We start from the raw sequence: 8,715 nt of genomic DNA on the forward strand, positions 1-8,715 counted from the left end.
CAGCCCTTGCCGAGAAAAGTCTGGCACCACCCTGGTCCCAGCCCACAGCTTCAGCCAGCTTCACCTTGTGCAGATCTGGGGGGCACCTTCACAGGGTGCGTGCAGTGGAGGGAGCCACCCCTGCCCCATGTGCCTCCTGTACAAGCTGCAGCTCCATTCTGTGCCCCGCCCTGCCCCGGCTGGGCAGCATCTGCCCCAGCCCCACTCCCTTCTCTACCACTGGGGTCTTGACTTGCCTCCCTACACCCTTTCGTGCCCCCTCCCCTTCCACCACAACAGGCTTACCAGCTGGATGCAGCTTTCCATGCTGCTGAGCTGTGCTCCTTACCACCTACGTGCTGCTCTGTTGCTGCGCATCTGCACGGGGTGTTTATTGGCCACATCAAGGTGACTTCCAATGTAGTCAATTTTCTTTATATCAGTGCCAATCCGATTATTAGACCAATGTATCAATGTACCTCTAGTATTGCACCAGCATACTTTTAACCAACACTTTTGTACCTTCTTATGTAGAATAAAAGTATGCATAATATTAGTCCAAAACCAAAAGGGCTTATGATTTCCCATACAGTTAATCGGGCTAAGCCTCTGCGGAGTCAACAGCATTTTAAGCCATGGTAACCCTATAGCCTAGCACTGTTCAGTATGTGTGTGTGCTCCAGATACCGCCTACAAAGGATCCATATGCTAACTAGCCCTCACTCATGACTGGAGCAAGGTGTCCTTGTCCTGAGGCCTGGGATCCTCCAAAAAATGCATTTGTAGATGAGATATAGGGCAATTTGGTCCAGTTCCACCTCATGGAGTAGTGCAGGGCCACATTAATGGTGTGTGACAGGCTGAGAGAGGGGGTGACAGAGACATTTTGGATGAACTGTTTAGGGACCCATTTAGTGTTGTTTGCCAGATACTTAAGGCTGATAAAGAAACAGGAATACTTGGAAATAGGGAAAAAAAAAAGTGCAGTTCACGTATGGGAATGAAGAGGAAGTCAAAATATATTAATCGTTTCCCCCATGACTTGAAAATGAATTGGTGCTGAGGGGTACCGAGTGCAATGAGCACTATCATATATCAAATGCACTATACCAACCTATCCTTGTGGCAGACTGCTATCAGTATGTTTGCCAGTTATGGGCCACATGTTTTAGTCATGCTCAGTGTTGGCTGCGTTTTAGTCAACTTTATAGGTGATATCCATTATTGAGCATGTGCTACTTTAGGCAGCAATTTAGTAATGGACAGTGTATTTAATGCGGTTTCTTTGTATGCTGTTGTAAGATGAGGAGCTCTTTTTCCTCATATTGATGGGGAGGGAAGGTGAGGAGACCTCATCTTATATTTGAATAAATATGGTAATCTTTTATTCCTCAAGCACTTTTAATTAATGCATATTTAGAAATTGATTTATTCTTTTTGCTTATATTTCAGCACTTTGATGCAATAACAGATACATTTTTAAACAGAAAATGAACAAGATTTTTAAAAAGTAAACAAGAACCATTTTATAAATAAATTGAAAGGGGATTGTACAGTTACAAAAATAAAATTGCACAACTTGTGTGACTAAAGGCACTAACCTAGTCTGTCACCTCTTGTGCACCTGAGGCATGTAACTGATGTTCTACATGTTGACGCCTTTCTCTCCCCACCCCCCACCTCCCTATTTTAGGTTGGATTCTGTTTTGAGTTATTTTACAGATTGCAAAAAGGAATCAAGAAAGAGTATTTTTTTTGCTGTGAACATGTTTCTGTATAGTTGTATCCTCTATATTGATGTCTTTAATATCTGTCTTTAAGAATTTGAATCAGATTAGATTCAAAATTGATCTACAGTTAATAATAATCTAATGTCTTGTTTACATGGTAGGTAAGTAGTATAGTCTATATTTTCCATTTTCAGTACAGCTGAACCTCTGGAGTGTAAAATATTGTTTTTTGTTCCTGTCCACATCTATCCACAAATACATTGATAACAGATAGATGTTATGGACCTAGTCAACTCTTCTCTGATTTTGACTTTTTGTAATAGGACAGCTGTAGGCTCCTTCTAAGCATTTTCATTAACGTGGATATACAAACACAGTCCCTTTATTTCAGAAACAAAAAGGAGATTTCCTGTCCTATAGCCTGACTCATAGCATTGCTCAGCACTGAGCAGAATCATGTCCTGGCCAGAAGTTGTATGTTCTTTTTTCCCCAATTAGGCAAACAAGGTTCTTTGGGAAGAGGTGATATCTTTCTTTAGACCAACTAATAGTTGGGGAAATTATTCTTTGCGAGCTTTGTGCCCAAAAACTTGCAAAGAGTAATTTTTCCAACTATTTACAGTAATTGGTTTAATAAAAGATATCACCTCTACCCAAAGAACCTTGTCTGCCCATGCAGGGCTGTCAGTCCCAGCTGCACCACATGCTCAGCCAGGACTGAGAATCCTGCAACTGACGGGGCTCCCAGAATCATGCAAAGCTAGGCCGGAGAGTCCTGCAACTGACAGGGAGTGAAGTGCAGCCAGGACTGAGAGTCCCGTCAGTTAGAGGACTCTCGGGCCTGGCTACGTGTGGTGCAGCTGGGACTAAGAGCCCCATGTGGGATGGGGGTTTCATGCAGCCCTGAGCCTTGAGGATCCTCAGGTCTTGGGTGTTTCACACTAGGCATGGTGTGCCCTTGCCCTGTCAGCTGATGGGGCTCTCAGCCGCAAGAGAGACCCTGCTACGTGTACAAATTAAAGCTCAATAGCAACCAGCTATAAATTTAGTATACGTTTTCAAGGTCTAACTTTATAGCTGGTTGGAGCTTTTTATCATGTGATAGCTACTTTGCATGTGTAGCTGGTCAGTTGCAGGCACCAGGATACACACAAAGACAAATATGTTATAAAGCCCTATATCCTTTTGTATTCTGTTATGCTGATGTAAAGGCAGAATAACTTCAATGCATGCCTGGGAGAAATGTGTGAGAGAGAAGCTCTTATTCATCAGTTTGAGTCTGATAGTTCAGCAACCCCATGTCCACAACTCCCATAACAGTCTATGAGAATTTTACTTGTAGGTCAATTAGGGCATTGGGTCTCTCTCCTCCATAGTCATATCTTTTGTCTAAAGCAACTAACGGTCTACACTTTTCCAGTGTACTGGTATAGGAGTTACAGATGGACTCTTGGCTTTGAATATTAACATATTGGGCCAAAATTTGAGGTGACACAATAGTTGACATAAATGACATGGAATAAAATAGCTGCAACTAATGTTAGCATGGTGTTACTGACAGGTGGGTGGGAAGGTAGGGTTGCAACAGGAAAACCAACCCATAGGGAGACTGGAAAGATAGACTGGAAAGAAGGAAAGTTTTTGTATATTTTCTTACTTCTTCCAGTTAGTTGGTTTTTCTGCTAAGTCTGTCCTTTGTGCCCCTTACAAAAGCCCTGAGCACAACTTGCACTAATCACCTGTCATCTGAAATCTCTGAAGAAAGACTAAATAGTGAAAATGTATAGAGTCTGAATTCTCATCCTGGCTTAATGGTAACCTTTCTAGTTCTGGACTGAGGTGTACTATTGGGGAAGGGTGGGGAAGTTTGTATTGCTGATGCATATGTCATAGTTAGAGAGGACTTCACTATCTGTGGATTTTGTCTCTTGTAGGCATTAGATTCATATGCATGAAATGTATTAAAAGAAAAAAATCTGCAAACCCTTCCAATATATCTGATGTTTCTGTTTATGATCTTTATTTAGGCAGTATAATATTTAAAAATTTAAAATATTTTAAAATTATATATTTTCTTTTTGAAAAAGAGCTGGCATATGTTCTAAAGCTAAGTGTTGAATTCAGAAGCTTATCTGTAACTGTCCTTTTAAATATATCTAAATCTAGTTTCCAGCTGTCCTGCTGGAAAGGCATACATAATTCAGCATGTGGGAAACTTACTGACATTTTTCTCTTCTCCTTCCTAGAGTGTCTCCTCTGCAGAAGTCTGAAATAGTAGACATGGTAAAGAAACATGTAAATGCCATCACACTAGCCATTGGGGATGGTGCCAACGACGTGGGAATGATCCAGACTGCACACGTGGGCGTCGGGATCAGTGGAAATGAGGGCATGCAGGCAACCAACTCCTCCGATTACGCCATAGCACAGGTCAGAGGCACTAAAGAGCAGCTGCCATGTCCTGTTGACAGAGGTATCAGCTGTGTGGCAGCATAAGCACTTTGTTGCTGGCCTTCAAGCCAAGAGTATCTTTGTTTATATCCTCTCTGAGGCTGACATCTAAAATTGATACCTGAAATGTATTTGGGGTCATTTTAGTTCTGGTCTTGCTGGACTCTTTGAGGCAAAGTTCTATTGCCTCTGAAAGGCTTATGTTTCTTCTCGCCAGCTGTGGACTGTTCATACTGTTCAGTAATCAGGGAGAGGCACCATGCATGACAGTTGCGTTAAAATCCTTCTAATTATAAATTATCTTCCCAATGCATGTGCTTGTGTGTGACACCTGTTGATGAAGTCTATTCCTGATAACAGTTTATCCCCATAGATGTTGTAATACAGTTATGTTTACCCCATTTAAAAAAAAAAATACTAAAGGATCAGTCACTAAGGTTCTTGCAGGTGTTTAAAAAAAAAAAACGAAAAAAAAAGAAAACATGCTTTACAGAAAGCAGCAGTTTGTTAGTCTGACCCAGCTCCACAGCCCATGTATAGATCTGGTGCTTCAGAGGGGCTTTTATTTAATAGCTGATTCAGTCGGCACAATCCTGATTCAATCGGCACAATCCAACTAACGTGCTGCCTCTTCTGGGCATGTACTGGGCTTGGCGCAGGAACGTGCCAAGGTTAAAGTGCCTTTTTTAAATCTCTGCAAGCAGCCTAAAGTATTAAAACAGCAATCAGTATTTAGCAGTAATTCAAAAACCTTAACTTGGACAAGGTACAGTGACTGGAAATATCACTTCTGGCTCATCCTGTGATATTCAGTATTGATCACCAGGGATTTTAGTTTTCTTTGATTTTAAAAAAATCCCCAATTTTCGGGTTTAAAAAAGTACTCCAAAATCCACATTTTTCTGTGATTAAAATGAAATACCAGTAATATAGTTGTGTTTCATTTTGATCACAGATCACAGAAAAATGTGGATTTTGGGTTATTTTTAACCTGAAAATTGGGGAATTTTTTTTTAATCAGAGAAAACCAGGATCCCTGTTGATCACTTTATTCAGAGATCATAGTGGGAAAAGCTGTGTCAATTAGGCCATCTCGTCCTTTCATTGACTAAATCAAAATGTAATATTAAAGGCATTACAAGTAGCAGGAGAAAGAGAAGCTTTAGCTCAGGGTTGGGAAATTATTTGGGCCCAAGGGCCACATAGGGAGTTTTGATGAATTGTTACGGGCCAGGTCAACACCCTCCACCACAACAACTCACCAAAACTCCCTATGTGGGCAGGCAGGCTGTGGTGTTCAGGAGTGAGACAGGTGGGTGAAGCTGGGACCGCAGGGCAGGGTAGCCCCTGTCCTGTGGAGGGTGTGTATGTGTGGGGGGGGGGCTGTCTGGGTACTAGGTCCCGGGAGCTGGCCTGGGGTAAGGAGGTGAAGCAGGGGGCAGAGGCATGTGCAGCAGAGCTCACCTATGCTTTGCAGTCTGTGATTGCCCCTGTGGTGCTTGAGGGGCTGAACTCCAGCTGCTTCTTCCTGGGGCAGCCCATGCCATGCTCCAGTCTGCACTTACTGGCCTGGCCCCAGCCCCAGCCAGCATGCATAGCCTTTGGCAGGGCTGCTTCTGTTACAGCTGCAGTTGCCTGGGTGCTGCTGCACTCCCCCAACCGCCAGCAGCTCCTTCTCTTGTTTCTGCTGCACCACTTCTGGCCAGGAGGAAGCTTCAGCCAGGTGACTTCTGCCCCAGTGCCCAGGACTCTGGCTCTAGCTCCCAGCTGTCTACCACCTACTCCACTATTTATATAGTTCAGAAAGTTAGTAAAAGTGCACTATGGTAATGGGCTCAAATCAGGAGCAGAAAAGTAATTTAAAGTTATTCAAGTTTGTATGAAATCAATTAGCATTTCATTCATTAGCATGTAAGCAACAATCAGATAAATTCACCATGAAATCTGCTATTGCAATCGATACTAATTGGCACCCTCTTGGAAGTTTCTTAGAGGCCAAGAAACATACATCTCCCCTATTATTCTTAGAGGCAGTTATTCTAAAACATGGCTGACATTTATTGATATGCTGATGTGATTGCTACCCATGTTCAGGGGTATGTGTTGCAATGAGAGATTCCAAGCTTGGACCCAAATCTTTCATGAACATTACAATTCACTTTTAAAATTTCAAGTTAAAAATCCCATCAAAGATTTGATTTGTAATAAATGATATCACCAATACTTAATATTAGGCAAAAAAACAAATATACTAGGGCGATTTTAACTGCCTTATTTATAATGGTTACATAGTTTCCTGTATTTTAATTAACTGCCATGCATTATGTATTGCAACCAGTTCATTAGTCATTAAAAATCCTTGCTTTGGGAGACTTCATTAGATTAAGCTTATTTATTCAAATGAAAATTTAAAAGACTAAGTAGTCAGAGCTTTGCCTATAGATGGCCTTTCACATTTAACTCCTTTGGTATTTATTGTAATAACATTAAACCTGATGAAGTAATTTAACATTCATGTGTCACTTTCAAGTTAAAAAAATAATGTGGCTTTGGGGTTAATATAAAAATGCTGGAAATGGACTGTGCTTGGTTTAAATTCCAGTGTGGGGAATATTGACAATATCAATAGAGATGACATTAGAGTTTAATTTAAAAAAAAAAAGAAAAAAAAAGGATTTTGACTTCAATAGTGTGCAGTTTTAATTTGGGGCAGGAGAAACTGACTTGGAACTGTACTTTCTCAGGAAAGATGCAATATCATGTTTTTTTAGTATCTGAAAGGTAATATATCACTGTGTTAGTGAGTCATATTTTACACTCTTGAGCTGGTTAGTAAAGACGAGATGGAATGTTATTTACCGTAAGGCAACTACCAGACAAAAGCAGTGGTTCTCAGCCGCCTTAAATTCAAGGCACCTTGAATTTTCTAAATTTACCAACACCCTGTCACGGCGCGGGGTCCTAGGAGCGGCCATGATCTCTCCAACGGCCCCTACCGTGCCAAGTTGGCGATCAAGCACCCTTGTTCTTGCCCACCACGTCTTTGATGGTATCTATTTTATAAGGGAGGGTGCCTTTTGTCCCCTTGTTTATCCTAGCCCCTGTTCTGTATAGATTGACTTGGTGCACCCAGCCTTATGGGCTATGCGTGGCTTCAACTTCCCCAAGCCTCACAGATGTCCCGGACGTTGTTTGGTCAGTTTCCTTTCTGTGCCCTCACTGGCGCCTCCAGGCTTATCACGCAGCCGGTGCCCCTCACTGGCGCCCCCGGGCTTGTCACGCAGCTGGCGCCTCTCACAATTGGGGCTCAGGTGGCCGTAGCTGGGCCTGGCCCCCAAATTCCCTCCTCGGGTCTTAAAGCGAGTGCCTGCTCCAGGGTTTCTCACCTGCGCCCGCCCGGGGCTTCTCTCCATTGGAGCTCAGGTGGCTGTAGCTGTGCCTGGCCCCCAAATTCCCTCCTCGGGTCAACGGTTCCTGTGGGACTCAAGCAGCCTCATCCTTACCTGGCCCCCAGTCCTCTGCGCCCCTTCTCAGGGCTGGGGTCAATTCCCCTTGCATGTTGTGCCCTCTCTGGGCTTCTTGCCTGTGCACCCCTCCCTGGGGCTCCGCCCACACTAGGGCCTTTCTCTGCGCTTGGGGCTCAGGTGTCCGTAGCCGTGTCTGGCCCCCCCAATGCACTGTGCCCCTCCTCAGGGCTGGGCAGTGCACCCCTAAATGTGGTGCCCTCACTGGCACCAGGGTCCCCACCCCTGTGGAGCCCCTCTGAGGCCTCCTCCAACCCCTATTAGCCTCACCCGGTCCTTCAGTTTTAAACTCAAAGCAATAACAAGCCAATCGGCTACAACTCAAAACTAAGCCTCCTGGCTAAAACACAAACCCTGAGCCCTCTGGCTAATCGTCATTCAAATCCCTACCAGGGCTTCCTCCACCCGGTATCCTCTCCCATAAGCTGTTCAGGCCATTGGGCTTCTCTACTCTGCCTGCTCCAACAGACCTCAGCTGCCGGAGGGGAACTGCCTCCCTGGCCTCAGCCTGTACTACATTTATATAGTTCAGGCCCTGCCCCCTTCCGGTCAGCTGACCAACTGTGATTGCCCCGGCAACTGGCACCTGTATCTCTTCATAGGAGCAGGGCACCCAGTTGAGAACCACTGCTCTATAGTCTCAGCTTACCTCAGTGATTCTCAACCAGGGTGATGCCACCACCACCAGGTAAAACTGTCCCACACACCTGGTGCAAAGCCAGAGTAGGAACTATCCCAGCAAGAGTGGATACTCCTGTCTATCTTAGATTTATCACATAAACCTAATGCAGGCTCCATGAAAGACCTGTGGGGCACTTTCAGTGGTGCCATGGCATGAATACCTGCCACCACAGCCCAATGAAAGTGTCTTGTGGTACCCTACTTGAGAACCACTGAACTAAAATAGTGCTAAAATGTTTTCAGAGGGAAATTTTGAGCTTCATGGAATACATTTTTCCTTCATTACAGAATATTTATCCACAGATGAGTAGGAGTTATCTGCATCCCTTGAAAGTAGAATATATTCTTAT

The 8,715-nt window shown here is 43.8% G+C and overlaps 1 protein-coding gene across 1 annotated transcript in view; it reads left to right on the forward strand.

Annotated features, from left to right (window-relative positions):
• Nucleotides 1-8,715, forward strand: part of ATP8A2 (ATPase phospholipid transporting 8A2) — a 541,321-nt gene that overhangs the window by 314,516 nt on the left and 218,090 nt on the right. The window contains exon 26 of the mRNA XM_019530163.1: nt 3,956-4,139. Within this exon, the coding sequence (XP_019385708.1) occupies nt 3,956-4,139 (184 nt within the window). The remainder of the gene's footprint in view (nt 1-3,955; nt 4,140-8,715) is intronic.

Source organism: Crocodylus porosus, unplaced genomic scaffold, assembly GCF_001723895.1.
Source record: "Crocodylus porosus isolate Cpor-Errol unplaced genomic scaffold, CroPor_comp1, whole genome shotgun sequence".
NCBI classification, from domain to species: domain Eukaryota; kingdom Metazoa; phylum Chordata; order Crocodylia; family Crocodylidae; genus Crocodylus; species Crocodylus porosus.